This window comes from Bubalus bubalis, chromosome 24 (genome assembly GCF_019923935.1).
Source record: "Bubalus bubalis isolate 160015118507 breed Murrah chromosome 24, NDDB_SH_1, whole genome shotgun sequence".
Taxonomy (NCBI): Eukaryota; Metazoa; Chordata; class Mammalia; order Artiodactyla; family Bovidae; genus Bubalus; species Bubalus bubalis.
Genome location: NC_059180.1, coordinates 3,468,936 through 3,495,233, shown reverse-complemented (window position 1 = coordinate 3,495,233; position 26,298 = coordinate 3,468,936). Strand labels below are relative to the sequence as shown.

Here is a 26,298-nt window from a genome sequence, read left to right as displayed (position 1 = left end):
TGCTGTGACACCTTCCCTCCTATACTCCCGTCAACATCCGCTGGAAGGTGTGAGCCCTGAGCGGGCCCAACCCCTTCCTCCCCAGGCCTATTCCTCATCAGCTTTGGCAGTCCCAGGACATTATCCCTGCCAGGGCTGTGCCCACACCCTCCTGGGACAGGGTGCTCACACCTTGGAGAGACAGCACATCGACTCCTGTAACCTCTGTCCCTGCTGTAGAGAACTGGATCCATTCATCTTCCCCTCCCTTCCTCTCCTCCTTCCTTCCTTCCTTCTATCTGAAGACAGAAGCCTAAAACTGCACTAACTTACACCCTGAGAGGGGGACCCACAGTGATCAAAACGGACATGGTCCCTGCCAGTGGAGCATGGAGGAAGAGAACATGATCACACAGTTACATCCAATAGTTGGCTGTGATGAGCATGAGGAAGACGTGTAGGAGCCACAAGAACCCTGCCCTTGTCCAGGAATCCAGGGGGGCTTCCTGGAAGAGGTGATGTGTACACCAAACCCTAAAGGAGAAGCAGAACTTAAAGAAGCAGAAAGGATGCGTGTGGGGAGCAGAGTCCATTACAGACTGAGAGAACAGCAAGGGCAGAGGCCCTGAGGCAGATTTGGTGTTCTAAGGATTAGAAGGCAGGGTGTCTGGGAACACAGAGTAAGGCTGGAGGGGCAAGGGGGTGAGGTTAGCCACACTCCCAAACTAGCCGCGGTCTCCACAACTACGTGTAGTGTCAACGTGCAGCTCCTTGAATTGCCACAAGCTGAACACTCACAGGTTCCCAGCACCCAGATCGACGCACAGGCCTAGGGTTCCAGAAGCTTCCATCATACCCTTTCTAGTGGTCCTCCACCTAGGGCACCGTTGTCCTGTCTTCTGCACATAGATTGGCTCCCCGTCTTTAAACTCCACGAAAACAGGATCAGAGAGAATCCGTTCTTGCGTGTGAAGTGGGAGCTCACTGTGGTTTGTATTTGCATTTCCTGGATGACCCGTGATGTCGAGTCTCTTCTTATCTTTCCTGGTGATGTGGAGATTTGGGTGGACTTTAGTTTAAAATGCCCCTTCAGGGGTTTCCCTGGTGACTGAGTGGTAACGAAACTGCTTGCCAATGCAGTAACACCAGGAAGATCCCACATGCCTTGGAGCAGCTAAGCCCATGCTCCACGACTACTGAGCCTGTGCTCTCGGGCCTGGGAGCCACAATGACCGAGCCCTTGAACCGCAACTGCTGAGGCCTGTGTGCCCTGGAGCCTGAGCTCCACAGCAAGAGATCCACCATAAGGAGAGACCCGCACTCCACGACCAGAGTAGCCCCCGCTGGCCACAACTAGAGAAAAACTTGTGCACAGTAGAGAAGACCCAGGACAGCCAAAAAAATCCAAAGAAAAAGCCCCTTCAGGGCCTTCCTTGGCAGTCCAGTGATCAAGACTCTCGCCTCCATTCAAGGGCGCACGGGCTTGATCCCTAGTTGGGGAACTTAGGATCCCGCAAGTTGTGCAGTACAGCCAGAAATAATAATAATGATAAATAAATAAATAAAATGCCCCTCCAGGTCTGTTTCTCATTCCCCTCCCTGCCTTTCCCCTTGCTTTCTTGCCCAAAGGCCAGCCAGTATTCTCTGGTGGAAGAACAATCAGCGGGAGGTAAAGAAGAACGAGGCAGCCTCCACCTCCCACCCCGGCCGGACGGGTCACAGGCCCGCAGACCAGGGAGAGGCGCACCACTGCGCACGTGCAGGCGAGGCCCCTGTTGGAGCCCCCGCCCTTGCTGCAGCCCCCCGGCAGGCCCGGGATGCGGTGTGGTACGTGGCCAGTCACGCAGCATGCCCAGTCCGAGTGGCCAGCCACGGCCACCCTGTACCCACTCTGGGCAAGGCCCAGCTCTGGCGTGTCTGTTGCACGCCTGTTCCCTCCCACAGCTCTGCGATGTAGCAAAGCGAGGTGGCCAAGGCCAAGGCCACCAACACACAAGCAGCTCAGCTGTGTCCCCGGGAATGGAGGTTGCAGGGCTGGACACATAACTTCCCTCCCCCTCCCGCCGTCCCCTGTCCTATGTATCCAAGAATCAGGATGGCCCAGCCTGGGCCCTGCCCTCCAGGGTCCCCGCACCCGCAGAGAGGGAGCAACGTGGGGCCAACAGGAGGCCCCGGAGGCAGCTGATCGAGGGACAGATGAGGGACAAGGCCGTCAGTCCCGCAGGGCTGGGTCCAGCCAGACCCGGGCCGCCAGGCTGACGTGTGCGTCCACCTGAAGGGGCAGGCACCATGTGGCCCAGGGTTGTCCCAGCAGGACGGCCTGCTCAGGCTGTTTAGAGCCATCTTGGCCGAGGGGTGCGGGGCCCTGCACCCGTCCTGGACAGACCAGCCCGGCTCTGCCAACAGAGAGCTGGGCCTCCTCCTTGCCATCCTGCAGGCACACAGGATGCAAAGCCCCAGCCCTCCAGCCCTCAGCTCCTCCGGCTTGCACCAAGCTCTGTGTGACACTGGGCGAGCCTCTGCCCATCTCTGGGCCTTGGTTTCCCCTTTGGTAAGTAGGCAGGTGACGGGTGGCTTCCAGACTGTCTGTGACAAGCCCCTGAAAGGTCCAGAAAACCCTCCCAGATGGCGCCATCCGCACTGGGTCTTGCTGACCCTCCTGGGCTCAGAGATGCCGAGTCCCTTTCCAAGGACATCCGGGGTGAGCGACGGAACCGAGACCTACTCAACAGAGCGCCTGAAAGTGAATCAGAAAAGGAAAGACCAGGGTCTCCAAAAGACATGGTCCGCCTCTTGGGGCCTCACAGTGGGGGCGGCAGGGTCGGGGGAGGAAGCCCCCTCTCTCCTGGGGTACTCCATCTGCTCTGGGCTCCCTTCACTCTGCTTGACTAAGAGGGCACGGTGCGTAGCCCCCTGGCCCTGGGCATAGTGGGTTTACTGCTGAGTCCTACCTGGGTCCGGACCGACCCCCCAGCCTGGCCACTGCCTGGTCACAGCTGTGTGCCCCCAGTGCCACGGGTCTCCACGGCTCAGGGGCTCAGCCCAGATTACTCCCTGGGGGGCCTGGGAAGTGGAGGGAGCAGGGCCTCTGGGCCAGAGGGAGCCCTGCTTGCTGTCCCAGAGGCCAACAGAGGCCACTATGCCAGGGGAAACCCCTTCCCCGCCTGGCCCATCAAACCCAGGTCTGAGATGCGGGCCCGCTGCGGGCTCACACAGAATCAGTCACATCAGATCTGGACCGTGTCCCCACTCAGTGGACAGTGCAGGCCAGGGAGGGGTGGTCCCCCGTATCACAGGAAGCTCGGGTTCCTGACCAGCCCAGACGGCAGCTGAGATTTCTGGCTAAGGAGGGCCTGGTTACCCAGTGGCGTGGCCCAGCCGATCAGGTTTCCACCTGGATGGGCCCCAAGCCCGGAGGAGCCGGCGCCAGCTGAGGAGGGCGCCCCACGCCCCAGCGGTGAGCCGCGCTGCCCACTGGTCACTCTGGGCCTCGGTTTGCCTGCCTGGAACATGGGGAACAGCAACTGTCTGGTGGCTCCCAGATGAACGGGGCCCCTTCGAGACTGGCCCCGGAGTCCTGGGTGCCGAGTCCTTCCGGTGATGGACTCTCCACTCTCACTGGCCTCAGTTTGCTCCTCTGAGAAATGGAGAGATTCCAGTTTGGCCAGCAGGGGTGCAATGAGCTTTCTGTGTGCACCCAGGCGGGGCTCGCCTCTGCTGGCTGCAGGCCCTCGGGGACCCTGCCGGCTGGCCCTGTCCTCCTGGGGACGCCAGGGCCAGCCTGTACCCCGAGGTGGGTGAGCCTGTGGCTCGTGAGTCACCCCTGCCCCGCCCGCCCGCACTTTCCCAACGGCTCCTGTCCCCCTTCCCGTTCCCCTTTCACTTCCTCAGGCCCCTCCAGCCTGGGGGGGCATCCCCTCCTACCTCTGCTCCCCCAGCAGAGAACAGGCCACCCAGCCAGGGAGGGGCTGAGCCCCCAACACTGACCATGTCGCTGGGTGCCCGGGACCTGAGCCCCCACGTCAGGTCACTGATTGCCCCTAGTCCCCTGGGGCCAGAAGCTCCCCCCACCCCCAACCTCTTTCCACAGCCCAGGGTCAGGGGTCCCAGGCGCAGGGGGCCCCTGTGGCCTCCTGTCTGCGCCGTTCCCCTGGGCAAGTCTGCCCACACTTTGGGTCCTAAGGCCCAAGGACCTCACTTGGCCCTGAACTTGAAGTTGCTGCTGACCCCACCCCACTTGGTTCCACCTGGTCACCCGGCTTCTCAGGCCGCTGGCCGGAAAACCAGGGGCGCCAGAGCACTGACTTGAGTGACCGGGGGCAGGTCACCAGCTACTCCCGGTGGGCGGACGTGGACCCAGGCCCTCAAAGGCCTACACACCCCCTGGGGCGGGCGCCTGAGACCGGGATGCCCCCAGTCTGCCTGGGACAGCCGTCAGACCCCCTCGGGGGCTCCCCGTCTCACCGCCGCTTCTCAGGGAGGGGGGCAACTAGCCCTCCTGGCAGAAGGGCCGAGGGATCAGCAGGGGCTCAGCTGCGTGTGTGTAGAGGGGGGATGCCCACGGAACCTCATGTCTGTTTCTGAAAAAATTCAACCAAATAAGCCAGGCTGGGAACTTCCCAGGAGGGCGGCTTTTCTCTGGGTGCCCTGGGGGACAGGAAGAGAGAGGGTAGTTTTGAAGGATTTTTTAAAACACTCCCAAGGAGGGTCAGAAGTTCCCGGTTTCTCTGGGGCAGGGATCCCCCTTGAGTAGATGAGCCTCAGGGAGGCGGGGAGGCCCAGGGCGGGCTGAGGCGCTGGAGGCTGCCCGGTACTGGCCCCGGGAGAAACTCTGGCTAGAGGCCTGGCTGGGGTGGGGACCAAGGCCTGGCTGAGGCCCAAGAGCACGAGGTCCGGCCCAGCCCTCCCGCCTCTAGGCTCCCCTTTGGCTGGCTGGGGACCTCCTCAGAGGGCCTTGCCTCTCTGCTTCCGTCTGGGGCACCAGCACTTGCTTTATTTGGGGTGTTGTCTGGGGCTGTTCCTCCCTGGAAACATGCCTGGCTGGTTGGTGCTGGTGTGCGGGATTCAGGAGCGGCATGATCCAGGAGGCCGGGCACCTGCCTGTGCTCGCTCTTGCTGTGGAATCCTCACTGGGTCACTTCCCCTCTCTTGAGCGGGAGAGCTGCTGCTGTTACGCCAGAGGAGGGAGGCAGTCAAGGGAGGCTTCCTGGAGGGGGCAGGCAGGCCAAGGGAAAAGGTTGGGGAGGAGACAAGAGGAACCTCAAGCCCAGTCCCTCCCAGGACCTCAGAAACCCAAGGTCCAGAATCGCTTCTTGAGACCATCCCAGGAGCAGGGGACGGGGCAGGGAAACAGCAGGCTTGGGGGCTCAGGACCCACTGTCCTGTGACCAGGGGCTCTGCCTGCTTTCTCCAGGCCTCGGGAGATAAGCGCTGAGGAGGTGGTTGGGACCCAGGAATTTACACTGTGGAGCAGCCTTTGATCCCCATCCCTAGGGACATTTTTACCCAGGGAGGGGCAGTGAGTGGCCTCCAGGCCCTACACCCAGAGCCCTTCACTCCAGACTCTGGGCCTCAGTAGCCTCATCTGTAGGAACGGCTGTGCTTGCTGGAATATCGCCCCTGGTTCACCAGTTGCCCCTTGTGGGGAACCCATCGCAGGGTCACTGCCCTCCTGGAGCCAACAGTCTGATACAGAAGGTCTCCTCCCCTCTCTCTACCACAGAAAAATGGAGCCTGGGGTCCCCTAGGGCAGGGCGGCAGCGTGGGGGCGGGCTCTGGAGGAAGGTGGGGAGTGGTCCTCTGGTATGGGCTGTAAAGGTCCTCTGGCCTGGAGGCCTCTCGGGGAGGGGAACTGCAAGAGGGAAAGAAGAAAAAAAAAAAAGTACCAGAAACGCAAGTGCCGTCGCCATTGGCTGAGCCGCCTAAGGGCCCCGGGGGCTGGGTGCCGGCCTGCCCCAGTGACAGCTCGGAAAACTCCCTGCAAGGGCAAAGTTCCCTCGAGCGGGCAGAGGACCTGCTCACTTCCTCTCCTGCGCGCCTCCTCCCTCTTCCTCCGCTGCTCCACTTCCTCTTTCCCTCCTGCTGCCTCTCTCTCAGCTCCTCCCTGCCCCCCAGGCTGGCGACCCAGCCACCGCCCGCCACCCCCATCTTCCCAGGGTCCTTTCTCAAGGCCGAGGACACCCAGCGGGGGTCACTGATGCACTGAGATTGGAGCCCTGGGCGGGGGGTTCGGTGGGAGGAGATGGGGAGATGGACGTTGGACAGAGACCTGGAAGGACTCGCCTCTGGTCAGCGAGGCTGGCCCTGTGCAGTTGCCTTTGGTGGGACGGAGGTGTATGCTGCAGATCCCAGAGGACTCCCTCAAGGGAGGGGTCTTCTGGGATGGGCCTTGAAGGATGCATAGGAGACCACCAGGCTGCTGCAGACAGAGACGGCCAGGAGTCCTCCAGCCCGCGGTGGGTGGGTGGGGCCCCCTCACTTGAGAAGAGGCGCGATGGCAGCCCAGGCCCTGCATCCCAGGGACCGGCCTCGATCTCCAGCCCACAGAGCTGTCGGAGGCCACCGGAGTCTCCCACGTGTTGCCCCACGGCCTGATTCCAGTCTGTCCGGCACCCCACCAGGCTCAGTGAACAGCTCTCATCAATGGGCAGCAAAGAGGCTTCACCCCACCCTCCCCCCTCCCCGATTCCCACCACAGCTCCTGAATCACAGGGCTGGCAGGTCCCAGGGTAGCTGGCCAAATGCCCGTGACTGAGACACAAGGCCAGGGACAGGGCAATCTGGTCCCTGGAAGGCAGGGAGTGGACGGATTGGAAACATTCACCCAGGCCTGGGGTGGTGCTGGGGGAGCTGTCGAGAGCAGTTCCCTGGGAATGCCAGCCTGCGGCTCTAAGCCCCCAGGGCTCTGCTGCGTGCTGAGAGCTGGTCACTCTTCCTACCTGTTTGTGGCCTCGGCAACCTTCAAAGGCCCTGCTACCGGCCTCCTGCAGTGGGCTGGACCAAGCTGTCTCTTCCCTGGCCAGATTCCACATCCATATATGGACTAATCTTTTGCTGGTTTCAACACATACTCAGTGAGCACCTACTATGTGTAGCAAAGCCCTAGGCAGGCCTGGGGTGCCTGCACACAGACCCCTGGGGACAGGCAGGCCCCCACCCGGACCACCCTCTCCTCTGTGTGAGAATTCAGCGTGTCACCACCTCTGAGAAGCTGCGTGTTCCCCCAGGCTGGGCCAGGTGCCCCTCTGGGATTCTACGGCCTCTTGGGTGCCTCTTTGCCAAACGCTGACCACTGCTGTCCACCCTCTGGGGGGAGGGGGCAAGCTCTCCCTGCTAGACTGGCAGGGCTCAGATTAGGGAACCACCCAGAACACTGCAGAGCACCCAATGTTTGAGGGGAGGCCCAGGGTAGGCGCAGGTGTTCTGGGTCTTGGCTGAGGGCAGCTGGTCTTCAGGGACTCACTGCTCCCCCAGCTCCCTCACTCCTCGCTGGCAGGCTGAGTGTCCTTCCCCAGTGCTTGGTGGCCTCCAGATGGTCCAGGGCAATTCAGCTGCACGTGACAGGCAGACGATGGACAGTGGGGCCCGGGCCCCAGGGCTGCACTGAATGGCCCTGCCTGCCTGCACCCAGTAGAGCTTGGCAGCTGCCCGGGTTAACGGCCCAGGGTTGGCCTTGGCTGGGTGTGACCAGGCAGTTCTGAGGCAGCCCAGCTCCATAGAAACGGTTCCTCCGTTCTACAGATCCCACCCCTGTCCAGTCCTGCAGCAGGGGAGGCTTGGCCAGCCGCTGGCCCCTGGGTGGGTGGGGGGAGGGCTGCCCTGTCCCTGGGAACCGGGGTCCTGAAGTCCCTGTTAAATGGCCACAAGCCCCCTGAGTCCCCGGTGTCAACACAGCTCTGAGCCCCAGGTCTGAGTAATAATGGCCCTCTTAGCACACTGAGAACACCCACTTAGCAAGCGGAGCACCCCCAGAGGCCCTCCTGTAACCCAGGCTTTCTGGACAGTTGAGCTAATGTTGGTAAGGGCGGAGGGCTCTCTGCCCACCCCCCCCCACCCCCAATCTGTTCCCTAAGCATGCACCCACAGCGACCAGGGACCCTGGCATCTGTGCCGACCCTTGCCCACCTGGGCGCTCACTGCCCTGGGGCACGCACACCCAGAGGGGCCTGAGGTTGGGGGGGGGGGTGTCCCGCAGAGACAGAAGCAGGCCGGGTGCGGGCCTGGCCACGCGGGGCCGGACCCGGCGCAACAGCTCGGCGGGGCGGCGGCCCGGGGCTCGCACCCACTGCCCGTGGGGCCGCCCAGCACCCCAGGGCGGCCAACGCCAAAACTCTCCCTCGTCTTCCTCAATCTCGCTCTCGCTCTCTCCCAGTCCATCTCTTTCTTTTTTTTGCAAAAGGAGGAGAGAGGGGGGTAAAAAAAAAAAAAAAAAATGCTGCACTGTGCGGCGAGGCCGGTGAGTGAGCGGCGCGGGGCCAATCAGAGCCCGCCGTTTCGAAAGTTGCCTTTTATGGCTCGAGCGGCCGCGGCGGCGCCCTATATAACCCGGCGGCGCGAGGCGCAGCCACCGCCGAGACCGCGTCCGCCCCGCTAGCACAGGCCTCTCGCCTTCGCCGCTCCGCCTTCGCCGCCGGTCGACACCGCAACCAGGTAAGAGGCCCCCCGCGCCGGCCGTGCCGCTGCTGCGCCGGGGGCCCGGCGCCTCCTCCGGGCAAGAGGGCCCCCCCGGCTCCCCGGCCCCCGTGGACGGCCGCCGGGCTGCAGAGAGCGGGCTCCTGCGCGCCTCTCTCTCGGGGCTGGAGTTGCGCTCGGGGCGCGCTCCATCGCGGCCGGGAACGGACGCCCTGGATCTCTGTCCGCGAGCGGGCGGCTTTGCTCCTCCCGGGCGATCCCGGGGCGGCGGCGGGGAGGGAGGGTGGGCGCGGCGGCGCAGCCCGGCGGAGTGGGGGCGGGGGAGGCGCTTCTGCGCGTGCGCGTGCGCGCTAGGTTCGGGAAGCGACGGCGGGGCGGCCGGCCGGAAGGGGTGGGGCCGCCGCGGCGCGAGAGCGCCTGCGCGCACTTCCTCCCCGCGCCGCAGGCCGCCTGGCGGGCGTGGCCGCCGCCGCGCGCCGGCCGGGTGGCGCTGGCGGGGCGGGGCTGGCGCCGGGTGGGGAGGGGGCGGAGGCCTGGCTTCCTGCCGCGCGCCGCGGGGGCCGCCTCCAACCCGCGTTTACCTTTTATGGTAATAACGCGGCCGCCCGGTTTCCTTTGTCCCTAATCTGGGCGCGCGCGCGCCGGCGCCCCCTAGCGGCTCGAAGGCGCTCTGCGCCGGAAGTGGGTAGGGCGGGGGCGGCCGCGCCCTACACCCTCCTACATCTCGGTTTACCCCCCGGTTGTCCCCACAGTTCGCCATGGATGATGATATTGCTGCGCTCGTGGTCGACAACGGCTCCGGCATGTGCAAGGCCGGCTTCGCGGGCGACGATGCTCCCCGGGCCGTCTTCCCCTCCATCGTGGGGCGCCCCCGGCACCAGGTATGGCGCCAGCCGGGGGTCTGGCTTGGTGGGTGGGTCCTGAGGTCTTCGGAGCTGGCGGGGAGGAGGGTGAAGGGAGGCCTTTTAGGCTTTCTGGGTGGGTGGTGGGGGTCGGTGGGACTTGGCCGTAGCTGAAGGCGCCTCCTCGCTCCTCTCTGCAGGGCGTAATGGTGGGCATGGGCCAGAAGGACTCGTACGTGGGGGATGAGGCTCAGAGCAAGAGAGGCATCCTGACCCTCAAGTACCCCATTGAGCACGGCATCGTCACCAACTGGGACGACATGGAGAAGATCTGGCACCACACCTTCTACAACGAGCTCCGTGTGGCCCCTGAGGAGCACCCCGTGCTGCTGACCGAGGCCCCCCTGAACCCCAAGGCCAACCGTGAAAAAATGACCCAGGTCAGTGGGCCGCCCGGCCTTGCCTCCGCGCCCCTCCTTTCTTGCCTTTCTTTGCCACGCCCTTTCTCACTTATTCTCTCTTCTGCCATTTCCCTAGGACTTTCTTCTCTGAGCTGAGTCTCCTTTGGAACTCTGCAGGTTCTATTTGCTTTTCCCCAGATGGAATCTTTTCCTGGTGTTTGCCTTTCTGACTAGGTGTTGAAAGCATAAAGTGCTGTGGGTGTAGGTACTAACCCTGGCTCGTGTGACAAAAGCCAACCGAGGTTGCTGCCAGGCAGCCTTGGAGTGTGTATTCAGTAGGTGCACAATACGTTCTGAAGTGAATCCCCATCCTGGGATCCCCAGCACACTTAGCTGTGTTCCTTGCACTCTTCTGCATGTCCCCAGTCTGGCTTGACTGCCCCTTGTGGCGTCCCAAGTATGACGTGGCCCGTGTCTTCCTACAGATCATGTTCGAGACCTTCAACACCCCTGCCATGTACGTGGCCATCCAGGCCGTGCTGTCCCTGTACGCCTCTGGCCGCACCACTGGCATCGTGATGGACTCCGGTGACGGGGTCACCCACACGGTGCCCATCTACGAGGGGTACGCCCTTCCCCATGCCATCCTGCGTCTGGACCTGGCTGGCCGGGACCTGACGGACTACCTCATGAAGATCCTCACGGAGCGTGGCTACAGCTTCACCACCACGGCCGAGCGGGAAATCGTCCGTGACATCAAGGAGAAGCTCTGCTACGTGGCCCTGGACTTCGAGCAGGAGATGGCCACCGCGGCCTCCAGCTCCTCCCTGGAGAAGAGCTACGAGCTTCCTGACGGGCAGGTCATCACCATCGGCAATGAGCGGTTCCGCTGCCCTGAGGCTCTCTTCCAGCCTTCCTTCCTGGGTGAGTGAGAAGGCCCGCCCTGCCCGCCCCACACGAAGGTCACCCTGTGGCCACACTGGAGGCTAAGTCTGCCTTCTCTCTCTCCCCAGGCATGGAATCCTGCGGTATTCACGAAACTACCTTCAATTCCATCATGAAGTGTGATGTCGACATCCGCAAGGACCTCTACGCCAACACAGTGCTGTCCGGCGGGACCACCATGTACCCCGGCATCGCGGACAGGATGCAGAAAGAGATCACTGCCCTGGCACCCAGCACAATGAAGATCAAGGTGAGCGCCCATCCGGAGCCGGACGGTGCAGATGGGCATGGTGGTTGTCAAGGCGGGCCGCCTTGCTCGGGTCCCGTGGGTACCGGGGAGATGACGCCAGGGCCCTCACTGCCCCCTTCTCTCTCCAGATCATCGCGCCCCCTGAGCGCAAGTACTCTGTGTGGATTGGCGGCTCCATCTTGGCCTCGCTGTCCACCTTCCAGCAGATGTGGATCAGCAAGCAGGAGTACGACGAGTCCGGCCCCTCCATCGTCCACCGCAAATGCTTCTAGGCGGACTGTTAGCTGCGTTACACCCTTTTTCTTGACAAAACCTAACTTGCGCAGAAAACGAGATGAGATTGGCATGGCTTTATTTTTTTTTTTGTCTTTTTTGATTTTTTTTTTTTTTTTTTTTTGGCGCTTGACTCAGGATTTAAAAACTGGAACGGTGAAGGTGACAGCAGTCGGTTGGATCGAGCATCCCCAAAGTTCTACAATGTGGCTGAGGACTTTGATTGTACATGGGTTTTTTTTTTTTTGTTTTTTTTTTTTTAATAGTCATTCCAAATATTGCGAGATGCATTGTTACAGGAAGTCCTTTGCCTTCCCAAAAGCCACCCTGCTTCTCTCTAAGGAGAAGGGGCCAGTCCTCGCCCGAGTCCACACAGGGGAGGTGATCGCTTTTGTGTAAATTATGTACTCCAAAAAAAATTTTGTTTTTAATCTTCGCCTTAATACTTGTTCTTTTTGTTTGTTTTATTTTGAATGGTCAGCCATCATGGCCCCCTTTTTTTGTCCCTCAACTTGAGATGTATGAAGGCTTTTGGTCCCCTTGGGAGTGGGTTGAGGTGCGGAGGCAGTCAGGGCTTTCCTGTACACTGACTTGAGACCAGTTCAATAAAGTGCACACCTTAAACACACAACTGGTTGGTTGTTGTTGGGGACAAGGGTGGGGCAGTGGGAGACACCTTTCCCTGGGGGTTCTTGGAGGGTCATGGGGGAGGAGTTAAGGATTCTAGCCTCTCATGTTTGAGATAAATTCCCTGGCTTGGCCCTAGTATCCCCATTTCGCACTGGTTCTGATATTGAGATGCTTGAATAGTCGGGAGGCCTGAAGTTGGGAGTCTTTATACCCACCTCCTGTGATTGGGTGGGGGGACATTTGTGACTTTCTATCTTGGAATGGGGGCACGGCCTCCAAAAGTCAGAGACTTTCTCCTCACCTTAAGAACCTGAGGCTGAGCCCAAGGGCAACACCTGCCCATTCACCTGGAGTGACCCCCACGGGAGGGGGATCTTTCTATAGGTCCGCAGGGCACCCACCCCAACCTGTGGGTGAGGGGCTGTGGGGTTGGCAGAGATGGCTCTGGGTGCACTTGGCCAAGGTCTGTATCTGTTCTTGGGACTGGAGGGTTCCCAATTTCAAGTGCAGGTTGCCCCAGTTCTCCCAAGACCCTGTGGGGGGGCCACAGCCCGCCTCCCAGCTGATTCCCCACTCCTGGAGGGCGTGGTCTCCCTGGCACCTCAGGTCAGTCTGGGGCTCCTCTCCCATCCTGGCTGGCCTCCCCTCTGCTAGAAGCTGCAATTGACACGGAGGGAAAGGGGTGAAGTTCCCCTATGAGGGATGGGCCCCCCATCTCTAGAGGGAGTGAGAGGCAACAGAAGTCGGCCCCCAAGTCAATCCAGATAGCTAGCCTTGAGGGGCCCCGCCCCTCCATGAACCTGGGGGGGGGTCCCTCCAGCACTCCACTAGGAGTTGTGGCCCCTGGGGGCGGAATGACACACCGCCTCCCATCTCCGGGAGAAACAGTGCAGACCCTCAGGAATGTACTTTTGCCCAGCATCTTGAGGGGCTGTGGTCAACTTCAGGTCTGGAGGAACAGGAGAAATGGTAGTGCAAGGTGGTTATCTTTGCGCTGGGAAGGGGACTGATTGACCTGATGGCTTCCAAAACCAAACAGGAGCCCACAGTCCTGGGCTCGCCGGGCAGGTTTTCCTGGGTCAGTATATGAAACAGCAGGCGGGTGCAGAGCGTGCCATTCAGAAGGGGTCCTGTTCTCCAGGGCATCGTAGACCGCCTCTTTCACCTGGCCCAGAGGAAGAGCAGGACGCCAAGGACAGAGGCTCAGAAAGCAGGGGCTGAGAAGGGAAGTCCCTCCAGGGTCGGGTCAGTTCTAGTTAATTCTTCTGGTCTAATTCTGGGGTGGTGGTGAGTCCTGGACTCTGGGAACTACAAGTTAAGTTTCCACCTTGGACTGCTTATTCATTCCTCAGTAAGAGTTGGGCGCCTACTGTATGCTGATGCCTTGGACACAGACCCAGCCCTGGAGGAGCTGTCAGTCTGGAAATTCCTCTTACCCGCTCCCCCTTTCCTTTTCTTCCTCCCTCCCTGCCTTTCTTCTTCCAAGCACTGTCTGTGCCCAGAATGGGCTGCAGTGGAGAAGAAACCAGCTGTTTCCTACCCTCATGAGACTTCCCGTTCACTGGGGAAGATAGAATAAATAGGAACTTACCACGCCCAGTGGCAGTGAGAAGAAAAAAGTGCAGAGGCTGAGTGAAGACCACAGGGTCGGTCAGGGAAGATGGGGGCCATTCATCACGTCCATATATCCAAGCTCATCAAAGCTAAAAAAAAAAAAATACAGGTAACCAAAAAAAGCAGCAGTCATCATTTTGCCTTTTCCCAACAACAAATAAAGTAATAAAGGACCATAAATCTGGTTGATGGGGGGTGGGAGTAGCCATGGCTCTTGAGTAGGAGGTTTCTTCAGACGGCTTCCTGTGGGAGGGGTGTGTGAGCTGGCCAGGAGTCACCTGGGGAGGTGGAGTGTGGGCGTGTCCGTCTCAGGCAGTGGCCCTGATTGAGTGAGGACAGACGCCCGGGATGAATGGGAGGGTGCTTGGGGCCACGTGTCTTTTCTACGTGGCCCTGGAAAATCATGTTACTGTCTACATGCCCATCTGAGAAATGAGAACGTCAGTAACAGCAGGAAGGGTGCTTGTGAGCAGGTGCCCCTCAGTCTTTCCCTTTGAAAGGAAACACACGTTTGACCCTGCAGGTGCCGCCCCTTCCCTCCAGGGCCCACTGCTGGGCTGGTCATCCGGGTTAAGCCAGAGGGTGCCGATTGCCTCCCACCTTCCTCCTATACCCATTCTACAGATTAGAAAACTGAGTCTCAGCGAGGCCAGGTACACCGGCTCCAGGTCACCCACCTTATGAGGACACTGGAACTTGACCCTGACATCTGGAAAGCCTGAGAGATCAACAGGCCAGACAAAGCAAGGTTCAGCCCCCCAACAGCTGTCTTCTTGTACAGACCTTGGGCTTCTCCTCTCTGACCCTGGAGTCTCCTCCCTGCTTTCCCAGGTGGCTGGCTCCCCCGTGAGGCCGCTCTGAACACTGGAGCTTCACCTTCTTAAGGAACCGAAACCATCTCTCACCGCCCAGAACGTCCCTCCTCCCAGAAGCACCCTCTGCCTGGAGGGAACTGCACCCCAACAGGTGCCCTGAGGGGAGGGGAGTCTTGGCAAGTTGCAGGGGCTCAGAACCTTAGGTCACTGCCTTCATCCTGATGTGTCTTCCTGGAGCCCAGTGGTGAGGGAGGCTCACATGCCCCTGGTGACATTGTTGGAGGCCAGTCGTCTTCTTTGGGGGGAACTGAGGCCATGAGCTCTAGGGGGCCAGTGGCAGGTGGTTTGAGTTGCCCAAGGGGTTCAGGGACTGGGATTATTCAGAGCCCCTGCTGGTGGTTGATACCTTCATTCACTCCTTCACCTTATTGATCATTCAACTTGTATTTCGAGCACTGACACAGTTCTGGAGGAAGGGGTGTTCAGCAGTGATATCCTGACATTGTCCCTGCCCTCAGAGGGCGTCCAGTCTTGCCCCACTGTCCCCGAGGGGGCCTCAAGCCACAGGTGGCTATTCACATTTAAACAAATTACAATTATGGGCTTACCTGGTGGCTCAGTAGTAAAGAATCCGCCTGCCTGATGCAGGCGATGTGGGTTCAATCCCTGTTCCAGGAAGATCCCCTGGAGAAGGAAATGGCAGTATTGTTACCTGGAGAAGCCCATGGACAGGGAAGCCTGGCGTGCTGCAGTCCATGGGGTGGCAAAGAGTTGGATGTGACTTAGCGACTGAACAACAACAAACTTACAATCAAGAATTCAGTTTATCAGTGGCACAAGCGACAGTTCCAGTGCCCACTGGGCAGCACAGCTGTGGCACATTCTCCTCCTTACAGAAAGTTCTAGTGGATGGCACTGGCCCCGTGGGAGTACAGATGTGGGCCAAAAACTCATACTGATGGTTCTTTAATTATCCACTGGGGTAAATGCCTTCGAGGAATACTTGGAAGGACAGTGACGGAGGAGAACAGGACTGCTTTCTGAGGAAAGGATGTTGGGAGGACAATGAAAGAGAGTCAGAGTTGGGGTGAAAGCTACCCAACAGAGGGGGTGGCACAGGCAGAGACGGAGGGAGGGTCTTCAGGAGTGAGAAGGTCAGATGTACATATTTCAAAAATAAGAGACTTTAATTTGTAGAGCAGTTTTGGGTTCACAGGAAAACTGAGCAGAAGCCGTTTCCCATCTGCCCCTGCTTGCATAGCCTCCAGCATCAACACCCCCAGCAGGGCTGCCCCTTTGTCACCACTGATGAACCTGCGCGGACACAGCACGTCACCCATACTTCACATCCAGGTTCGCTCTCGGTGTTTACCTGGTAGGGTTTGCACAGACGTCCGCCAGTACACTCATAGAGTAGTTTCCCGCCCTAAAAGTCCTCTGTGCTTGGCCTGTTCCTCCCTCTTCTGGTCCCCCAACTCCTGGCAAATCCTGATCTTTTTATTGTCTCCATAACTTCTGCCTTTTCCAGAATGTCATGTTGTTGGAATCATACAGTATGTAGCCTTTTCAGATTGGCTTCTTTCACTCAGTAATGTGCTTCTAAGTTTCCTCCATGTCTTTTCACAGCTTAATAGCTCCTTTCGTTCTTTTTTTTTTTTCCAGATTTTTAAAAAAATGTGTATTTTGTTTATTTTTGGCTGCACTGGGTCTGCATTGCAGCACTGGGCTTTCTCTAGTTGCAGACAGCGGGGGCTTCTCTCTAGTTGTAGAGCACAGGCATCTCAGGGTGGTCACTCCTCTGTTGCTGAGCTCTAGGCTCATGGGCTTCAGTAGTGGCGGCTCGAGGGATCTACAGCACAGGCCGAGTAGCTGTGGCATTTGGGCTGAGTTGCTCCGCAGCACGTGGAATCTTCCCAGACCAGGGATCAAATCATGTCCCCTGCATTGGCAGGCAGATTTTTACCCATTGGGCCACAGGGAAATCCCAATAGCTCATTTCTTTTGAGTGTTGAATAATATTCCATGGTTTCGATGGACTGTACTCATTTATCCGTTCACCTACACGTCTTGGTGGATGCTATTTAGGGAAGTGTCACCCAAACCCAGAAAGGCCTGTGATAGCACAGGAGCAGTGAGGCGTCAGAGCCGGTCCCTCTCCCCGTCTCCTTAAGGCCCACACTCAGTGATTTCCAGCTCAAGTGTTCCTTGGAATTGGGGATCCCAGGACACATGGAGCGCCTTCCTCACTAGGATGAGTAAGAATTACGATGGTTCCAGCTGGTAAGCACTGAATGGCTCCTCTCTGCTGGACATGTACTTGTATACTACTACTACTACTAAGTCCCTTCAGTCGTGTCCGACTCTGTGCGACTCCATAGACGGCGGCCCGCCAGGCTCTGCCATCCCTGGGATTCTCCAGGCAAGAACACTGGAGTGGGTTGCCATTTCCTTCTCCAATGCATGAAAGTGAAAAGCGAAAGTGAAGTCGCTCAGTCGTGTCCGACTCTTCGCGACCCCATGGACTGCAGCCCACCAGGCTCCTCCATCCATGGGATTTTCCAGGCAAGAGTACTGGAGTGGGGTGCCATCGTCTTCTCTGTATACTTGTATGCTGCTACTGTTAAGTCGCTTCAGTCGTGTCCGACTCTGTGCGTTCCCATAGACGGCAGCCCACCAGGCTCCCCCGTCCCTGGGATTCTCCAGCCAAGAACACTGGAGTGGGTTGCCATTTCCTTCTCCAATGCATGAAAGTGAAAAGTGAAAGTGAAGTCGCTCAGTCGTGCCCAACTCTTAGCGACTCCATGGACTGCAGCCCACTAGGCTCCTTCATCCATAGGATTTTCCAGGCAAGAGTATTGCATTTAATTCATCATTGATTTGATAATGTTGATTGAGGGCCTGCTGCTGCCCTGCCCTTTGCCAGTGGTGCAAGGAAGATAAACACACCGGCACGGCGAAAAGCAAACCTGATTCTGGCTTGTAAGGGAAGAAAAGGAAGGGGCGTGGCAGCCAGGAGGGTCTGGGCCTCCTCCGTGAAACTCCCCCACACGCCTGCCTGAGTCAGAGTTGAGCTCCACTATGGGGGCTTGCATGGTTAAACAACGGGGACTCCATTAATATGTGTGTCTGGAGTGGTACCTAAAGGCTGACCAAACCATGAGCTCTCCGAGGCACAGATTGTGCCTGTCCCCATGGAGGTCTGCCCTCAGAGCCCTCTCGATACTAACTGGATACTAAATGATGCCCAGAGAGGGTTTGATATGAAACTTGATGTACTGAGTTGAATAGTGTATCCTGAACGTTCAGGTTCACCTGGTATCACAGAATGTGACCTTATTTGGAAACAAGGTCTCAGCAGATGTCATTAGTTAAGATGAAGCCATGCTGGCCTAAGGTGGATCTTAACTCCAGCATGACTGGTGTCTTTATAAGAGGAGAGGGAATTCTCTGGCAGTCCACTGCTTAGGACTTGGCACTTCCACTGCTGAGGGTGCAGGTTCAATCCCTGATCAGGGAAGTAAGGTCCCACACACACAAAAAAGGAGATACACACACACACACACACAGAGGCAAAGAGGGAAGATGGCCCCAGAGGCAGAACTTGGAATATGTGGCTACAGGCCAAGGAACTCCCAAAATTGCTGGTGTGTCTGTGCTAAGTCGCTTCAGTCGTGTCTGACTCTTTGGGACCCTGTGGACTATAGCTCGCCAGGCTCCTCTGTCCATGGAATTCTCCAGGCAAGAATACTGGAGTGGGTTGCCTTGCCCTCCTCCAGGGGGGATCTTCTGAATCGAGGGACTGAACCTGCATCTTTTGCAGCTCCTGAATTACAGGCAGATTCTTTACTGCTGAGCCATCCAGGAAGCCCAAGGATTGCTGGCAACTCCCCACAACATAAAAAGAATCAAGGAAAGATTCTCCCCTTGAGCCTTTGGAAGGAGCATGGTCCAGTCAACGTTTCCATTTCTGACTTCTGGCCTGTAGAAGTGTGAGAGAATGACGTTCTGTTCTTTAAGCCACTCAGCTGGCTGTAGTCTGATACCCTCCTCCCAAGAAACACACTTGCTTAGAGTCACCCAGGAGGAAGTCGGAACAAGCATTCAAATCCAGTTCTTTCTGTCCACAGGATTTTTAGCACAGTCTCTAGACACAGGGCTTCAAGAGTTGTAGCGCGTGGGCTCGGTAGTTTCAGCTCCCGGGCTCTGGAGCAGTATCACTAATTGCGGTACACAGGCTTTGTTGCTCTGCTCCACGACATGTGGGATCTTCCCGAGCCAGTAGCCAGGTTTCAACTGTGGCCCCTTCATTTGCAGGCGGATTCTTATCCACTAGTACCACCACGGGAGTCCGATAAATGATTTTTAAATGCAAAACGTTACGGGTGAGAGCATATCATCTATACATTAATTTACCCAGAAAATGTTTATTCAGTGCCTATGTCAGGGAATGCTCCGGGTACGGGGTGTCTACAGTTTATTGGGTGAGGACAGAAAAAAAAAAAAGATACAGTAGATCAGATGGTGAGAAGTTACGGAGAAAAATTGCGCAGGATAAGGGCAAGTTTAGGTGGGTGTTCGGGGGTATGGGGAGGAGGTAATTCTATTCTCTGAGAGACAGAGAGAGAGAGAAAGAGAGAGAGAGTGTGTGTGTGTGTGTGTGTGTGCGCGCGCGTGCCTGTGCGTGTTGATCGGCTGTCTGACAGGTGGTTTCTTAACTCTACAGACACCAAGAACAGCAAATGCAAAGGCCTAGAGACAAGAGAGTGCTCAACCGGCAAGAGGGGCCGCATAGCTGCAAAGGGGCGTGCAGTGCGCAGAAGAGCTGGAGATGAGGTCGGACAGCAGGCGCGGGTCTGCCTGGCCTCGTGGGCTGAACCCGCGCCTTAGCAGGCCCTTTGCTGTGTGCCGCATCCAACATGGCGGCCACATGGAACCCGCCCGCGGGCGAGCGGAAGTGCGTGTCGGCGGGCGCCGGAAGTGGCAGATGGCCCCGCCCCCTACTCGGGTCTCTGTGGAGCCGCGGACGCGCCGGCTTTGAGCATCCCTGGCCAGCCAGGCGAGAGGCCCCGGAGCTGTGGCTCCGGAGGCAGCGGCTCGGCCCGCCCTCGACATGGCCAGCTCTGGAGAGGTACGGCCGGCGCCTCTCTCCGCCCTCCTCCCTGTCCGGCGGCTTTGGCCCCGCTCGGTCCTCCCCACCCCGACTTCGGTTCCCCTGCGTCCTTTCCGTTTCGTTCCATGTCCAGCTCCATCCTGCCCGTCCCCACCTCGGTTGGCTCTGTGCTTCCCATCCGGTCCCCCAACCGCGGCCCCGGGCGGTCCTTCACACTCCGACCCTGGCCTTGGCCTCGCCGGCTCCTTCCCTTCCCGTCCCTGGCCTTACTCGTTGCCCCATCCGTGACCCGTCCCGCCCCCTAGGACCTCACCCTGTCTCTGAAGGTGTAAGTTCTCTCAGCCTTCGGTTTTCCGTCCCTTTCCCAGTCCCTCCTCCTCATGGGCAGACCTCTCCCCGCTCCCTGCTTTCCCAGAGTTTACAGCTCCTCTGCGCCTCCCCGGCCCTTTTTCCCCTCTCCCGGGCCTTGGCTAGCTCTTGGAGCTCTGAGATGTTCCTCCTCCCTGCCTGTTTCCCATCCCATCCTCTGTCGCCGAATGTTCACTTTCAGCCCAGCCCACTTTTCTCTGAGCCTGTTTGTTGTGTGACTTGCGGGGCGGGTAGTGGAGGAAAAGCCATTTCACCTGGGGGCCTTATGACTTAACTCTGAATGCTCCACAGTCGGGGTCCGACAGAGCATCCCGCCGAGTTCCTGTAATGTGGTGCAAGGTATTCTCTCAGTAGACTAGGGAGTGGGGGATCTGGACTCTGACTAGGGCCTTCCCATTTGCTGCTTCCTTCCTACTTTTATGTATACTTGTGTGCACCTGTATTTATGGCTATCGTCGGGGACCAGCAACCACTGAGTGAACTTCCTGAGTCTTATGGGCTTGCTTGTTCTCTGGGGAACTGGAGTAGATGGGGCATGGGTACACGGAAGGTGGCTAGGGTTACTGACAGCTCTTCAAGTGAATTTGGGTCAGAAGTGGCGCCTAGATTAAGAGGGAGGCTGTGTCCCCCCCAACACACACACACACACACACACACACACACGCCTTGAAGGGCCCGAGAGTACCAGCTCCCCCAACACACACACACACACACACACACACACACGCCTTGAAGGGCCCGAGAGTACCAGCTCCCCCAGGAAGAGTCATGGGGGTAGACTGGCTGTGTTAGCAGATTCTGGTTAGTTGCATATGCTTAGTGTGTGGAGGGCGGGGGGGGGGGCATGGAGGGCATCTGCTACTGTGGTCTTATGCAGTCCTGGTGCAAAGGCCCCTCTGTTTCTTGAAGTACATGTTGGGGAGCTGCCCAGTGAAGCCTCTTGTTACATCGTGAGCATCTCTTGGTTTGAGAAGAGAGAGGGGAGTCTTATTCTATCCTGGATGTGGAGATAAGGTCCCTTTCTCTGTGCTGTGCTTAGTTGCTCAGTCATGTCCAGCTCTTTGCGACCCAGTGGACTGTAGCCTGCCTGGCTCCTCTGTCCATGGGGATTCTCCAGGCAACAATACTGGAGTGGGTTGCCATGCCGTCTTCCGGGGGATCTTCCCAACCCAGGGATTGAACTCAGGTCTTCCATGTTGCAGGCGGGTTCTTTACCAGCTGAGCTACCAGGGAAGCCCCTTTCTCTGGGTGGATCTTATGATTGATTGAGATATAGTTTGCATACCATAAAATTTATATACTTTTAAAATATGTCTTTTTATTTTTTGGCTGCTCTGTACAGCATGTGAAATCTTAGTGCCTCGACCAGGGTTTGAACCTACATCCCCTGCAGTGCAAACATGGAGTCCTAACCATTGGACTGCCAGAAAAGTCCTTAAAACTTACACTTTTCAAGTGTATAATGCAGTGATTTTAAAAAAATATTCAAAAAATAAAATAAAATAAAAAATAAATAAAAAAATATATTCACAGGGTTGTGCCATCATCCCCACTTTCTGATTCCAGAATGGGGCAGTCTGATTTTGAGAGTCCTTGGTGGGTTTGAAATCCAGATGTCCTCCTCCTGTCCTTCTGAGGAGCTGGGCTCTGCACTTTTAATAGCTCTTCAAAAGATTCTGAAGCAATGGTTCACTGACACCCAGTTCAGTGCCTCTTTCCATTGGGCATTAAAAGGTGATCCCTGTTCATGAGCTGTTCCTGGCCAAGTGAGGAGGCAGTACAACGCACCTGATGAGGCTGGAGGGGGTGAAGGGTGGCTGGGGCAGCGGTGGAGGAGCAGGGTGAGTTAAGTGTGTCTGGGGTGCTGGAAGGGCTTCCTGAGGAGGGAGCCTTTGAGCTGAGGTTTCCAGAGTAGCAGTTTCCCTTCTGTGGTGGGGGCGTCATCGAGTGGAGGGAGCAGCTGTGCCAAGGCTTGGAGGTCCGACTGCTGGGTACTGGGCGCCATTCTGGAAATTGCCAACTAGAGAAGCAAAGACTTACGAAGAGGGGCAGTGGGGCTTGCCTGGTTGGTCCAGTGGCTGACTCTGTGCTCCCAAGGCAGGGGGCCCGGGTCAGGAATTAAGATCCCACATGCTGCAGCTAAGAGTTTAATACTAAATAAATAAATAAAATTTTAAAAAGGCAATGTGAGAAGCATCCTTTCAGGTCGCTCCTTTGATTAAAAAACAGCATTACAGAGTTCCACACATTTGCAAAAGAATGTTGTAATGAATTTCCCTCTATGCACTCATCGGCCAGTTTTTAAACAATTCTTCTTGGAGTGCAGTTGGTTTAAACTGTTGTTGGTTTCAGGTGTACAGCAAGGTGAATCAGCTGTATGTATATACATACCACTCTTTTTCAGGTTCTTTTCCCATATAGGTCATTAGAGAGTGTTGAATGGAGTTCCCTGTGCTTCATCGTCCAGTTTTAATAGTTAATACAGGACTGGTCTTGGTTCGTCTCTGACCCTTGCACCCCCCCACCCGCCCCCCGCCCTTGCCCTTTGGGTTATTTAGAGCACATCCCAGACACCTCCTCAGTTGATCTCTGAACCCTGCGATTTCTTTGGGTGCCTGACTATAGTCAGACAGTGAACATCCTAGGAGGGGATTTTTTTTACGGGGCCAGTACCTAGGTTTCAGCTTAATTTGGCTTAAGTTTTTTAAAAATTGTGAAATATTACACATTCTGAAAAAGAACGTAACACAGTTTATCGAATAAACTCTTTGAGCCCCCACTCTTGAAATGGTTTTCAGCGTGTAGTCCGGTGCTAGACGGCTGGTTCCCAAGGGTGCCTGATAAGGATCACCTGGCCCTGAGCAGGGATTTCCGGACACCCAAGGAAGCCCCTGGCTGGACCCTGCCGGAAGCCCCTGCGGCCCTTTTCCGGTGGTAGAGGGCGGGGCGGTCTCGGGCTCAGCCAATCAGGCCCTGTCTTGCGTATCCTTGCCCTCTGACCTCGGGCTAGTTACCTGATTTTTTTTTTTTTTTTTTAAAGATGGAGGCTGGGACTGCCTCAGTTTCCCGTGCTGAGAACACATTCTCCGGAGAGGCAGAGGGAAGCAGGAACGGGTGTATTTGGGTGTGCGTGGACGTGGGCCTTGTGCGGCCCACGTTTTTATTTGGCGAATGAAAAAGCGAGAGGCCTCCTGTCTTCCTCCGGGTGGGGTCGCCTGTGTGCTGTTGCCTCCGCAGAGCCTTTCCTGGGGGGCTGGGTGGGGGGAGGGGTGCCTCGGCTCCAGGGAGCAGACTCGACTGGTGCAAACCCTGGGCCTCCTTCCAGCCCTCCTTCCAGGCCCTCCTTCCTGGGCCTTCGGGAGACCTGGGGGAACCGATCTGCTCTGCTGCCTGGGCGGCCGCTCCTCACACAGGCCCGCCGCCCCGAAAGCCCGTGCCTGCCCGGGGTGGAGCGTGGGACGCTGGCCTCGGGACAGCCCTAGTGGGCGGAGCACGTGGAGAACACGATCTCGCAGCATGTGCTGGGACTGGACGGAGGAAACCTCTGGTCAACTCCTGCTTTGTTGTGTGTGTGTTTTAATGTAATTTCTGGGTGGTAGCCTAACTGCGGAAATTATATGATACTGGTGTACCTGAGACAGTTTTCCCCAGTGTTCTCTTTGCTCTGCAGCGGCATTCTTACTTTGATAAATCTGCGAATCGCGGGGGGAGGTCAGAAGGGGTTAGCCTCGGGTTGCTCGGCGGAATTGAGGCCCAGCCCTTCCCTCTTGTCCCCCAGGAGCCTGGCACACCGAGCTCGCCTGATAATGATCACCAATGGTTCCACCCGCTCTCGGGAGACGAAGTCCCTCGGTCTAGGGTGCGGTCTGGGAATCTTGATTTTTAACAGATGTGCCTGGGCGATTCCAGGTAACTGGACCTGGGAAATTTCTCAGGAAAGTAATGTATGGTTCGAAATACTGGACCCAGAATACAGCGACCCAGGGCAGCTTGTGGACTTGGGCCTGATGGCCGCCTGCTGCCCTGGTAATGGTGGGAGGAAGGAAAGAAGGAAGAGAAGGCAAATCTGGCTGCCGCCTCTCAGGAGGACGGGAAAGTGGGAGGGGCGGTGCTGGTAGGTCGGCAGTGGACGTGCAAACGTTTCTTGCCCTGGCGAGGGCTTGGCTTGATGCAGAGGCCAGAGGGGTGTCGCAGTCAGAGCTCCCAGGAATCCCCTGGTGCCTGCATGGGGTACGCAGAGGGGCCTTTCCTCCCGGACTTAACGGTTGCCATGGCAGCAGCACGGCTTTCCAAGCCTTGACGCTTCCATCCTTGGCAAGTATTACCAGCGAAGAAGCAGGCTGGAGAAGGTGGGGCTGGTAGACAGAATCATTGGGCAAGCCAGTAGAAATAGTTCTGGGTACTCTACTGGGAATGTCACAGAGGCACCCCACTCAGGTCGGTTTAGAGGCAAGAGGGTCCTTTCCGGAAGTGTTGGAAAGATGCAGGGATGCCTCTCTCCCACGCCCCACCCCCCACCACCCCCTCAATGGGCTCTTCTTAGAGAATTCCAGTTCCCCTGGCCTTGATTCAGGGATTTCCTGTCACACTAACAGAGGCCTAGTCCCTCTCCCTCTTGGTTGTACAAGGCACTGATCAGTAAGGTGGGAAGCCCACATTTGGGCAGAAAATCTTTTGTTGATTTTTGCAAAAAGAAAATGAAACAGTTAAGACGTGTGGACATCTTACTGGAAATACCAACAAGGGTTTCTAACCAGAAGTGGAGAGAAGCTACGCCGCCTCCATTGTTTTTTATGAATCTTTAAGATTTTTAAATGGCATTGGTCTGGTTGGTGCTGCTTCTTAATTATGAGGGCTTCATCATTTCGTTCTCTCCTTTTACTCGTCCTTAACAACAGCGCTGAGAGGTGCCCATCTGGTGCTGTTCTGAGGAGCTGATACACAGTAACTCCTTAACCTATCACAGTGATCCTGGGGGGGTGAAGACCAGGTGTCATTATTTCTGGATGGAATTCACCTGCCCAAGGGTTTTAAGACTGACCCTCTGGGCTGAGGAGGAGAAATGGCAGCTTTCACAAATGACAGCCTCAGCTGATGGTTGTGAGTTGAGTCAGAAACCTGCCAGACTTGGCTGAGGAACTTTGGTAGGAAGAAAAATCTCTCTTAAATTAAAAAAAATTGAAATTCCACTTAGACTCTGTTACGTTCGAAGAGAGATCCTGGTGTGCAGATTGGAAAGGGGGCCTTTGGAGAATGTCGGGGTCTCTCGCTCTGTAGTTAAGAGTTTTGGTAACAGCTCCCCACAGACCACGGCGAGGACTTCCCCTGGCTGAGGGCCGCCCTTGGGGATCCCATGGAAATTTGGTGCCCCTTATTTTCAGGACACGTGCGATGACAGCGACACAGCCCCAGTGGCAGACAGCGCCCACCTGCTGGGCTTCTCCGACGAGATCCTTCTGCACATCCTGAGCCATGTGCCCAGCACGGACCTGGTTCTGAACGTCCGGCGCACCTGCCGGAAGCTTGCAGCGCTGTGCTTGGACAAGAGCCTCACCCACACGGTGCTGCTGCAGAAGGACTATGAGGTGAGGGGCCCGGAGGTGGCGCCTGGCGTGGGGGCAGAGGTGGGGAACAACCGAGGTGCCCCACTGAGGCCTGGGGTGCCTGCTGCTGCTGCTAAGTCGCTTCAGTCGTGTCAGACTCTGTGCGACCCCATAGACGGCAGCCCACCAGGCTCCCCTGTCCCTGGGATTCTCCAGGCAAGAACACTGGAGTGGGTTGCCATTTCCTTCTCCAATGCATGAAAGTAAAAAGTGAAAGTGAAGTTGCTCAGTCGTGTCTGACTCTTAGCAACCCCATGGACTGCAGCCTACCAGGCTCCTCTGTCCATGGGATTTTCCAGGCAAGAGTACTGGAGTGGGGTGCCATTGCCTTCTCCGGGTGATGAAAGCTGGGGGCCCAGGGACTCTCCTGGTGATCCAGTGGTTGGGACTCCACCTTCCAGTGCAGGGGGATGCGGGTTTGGTCCCTGGTGGAGGAGCTGAGAGCCCCGCCTGCCTTGCAGCAAAAGAACCAGAACATAAACAACCAGGGCAATATTGTAACACATGCAATAAAGACTTTTCCAAGGTGAAAAGCCCGGGGCCTAAAAGTATGGATGTTAGCCACCTGGGCCAGGGTGTAGGTGAGGGGGGTGTTGTTCTGGGAGGGTCTTAGGTCCTGGCACCAGGCCAGGAGGGAGACGGATTTCCAGGTTGAGAGTTACCCAGGAGTGGACTTGCAGACCCATGAAAGGTGTTGGGCTCTCCTGGGAAGTTGAGCACAGTTGGAGGCAGCACCTCGGCCCCCAGCCGCAGCCCGGAGTTGAGGTTGCCTGCATCCTCCCCAGTGCTTGATGCTGTTAGTCTTTCTGGTGGTAGCCATCCTGATGCACGGAAGC

The 26,298-nt window shown here is 57.4% G+C and overlaps 2 protein-coding genes across 9 annotated transcripts in view; both read left to right on the top strand.

Annotated features, from left to right (window-relative positions):
• The first annotated feature begins 8,500 nt into the window (after positions 1–8,500).
• On the top strand, positions 8,501–11,949 carry ACTB (actin beta). Of its 2 annotated transcripts, XM_025274489.3 has the most exons (6): positions 8,501–8,628; positions 9,363–9,491; positions 9,653–9,892; positions 10,339–10,777; positions 10,867–11,048; positions 11,177–11,949. In XM_025274489.3, the coding sequence occupies exons 2-6, from the start codon at positions 9,369–9,371 to the stop codon at positions 11,318–11,320; spliced, it is 1,128 nt and encodes a 375-aa protein (XP_025130274.1). In that variant the 5' UTR covers positions 8,501–8,628; positions 9,363–9,368; the 3' UTR covers positions 11,321–11,949.
• Positions 11,950–19,353: 7,404 nt separating this feature from the next.
• Positions 19,354–26,298, top strand: part of FBXL18 (F-box and leucine rich repeat protein 18) — a 40,102-nt gene continuing 33,157 nt past the window's right edge. For 5 of the 7 annotated variants that reach the window (XM_044936410.2, XM_044936413.2, XM_044936411.2 and 2 more), the window contains exons 1-2: positions 23,294–23,426; positions 25,241–25,444. In XM_044936410.2, coding sequence (XP_044792345.1) covers positions 23,376–23,426; positions 25,241–25,444 — 255 coding nt within the window. In that variant the 5' untranslated portion in view covers positions 23,294–23,375. Of the gene's footprint in view, positions 19,509–23,293; positions 23,427–25,240; positions 25,445–26,298 lie in introns of those variants that run through there. The other 2 variants (XM_044936412.2, XM_044936414.2) reach the window with 2 other exon arrangements.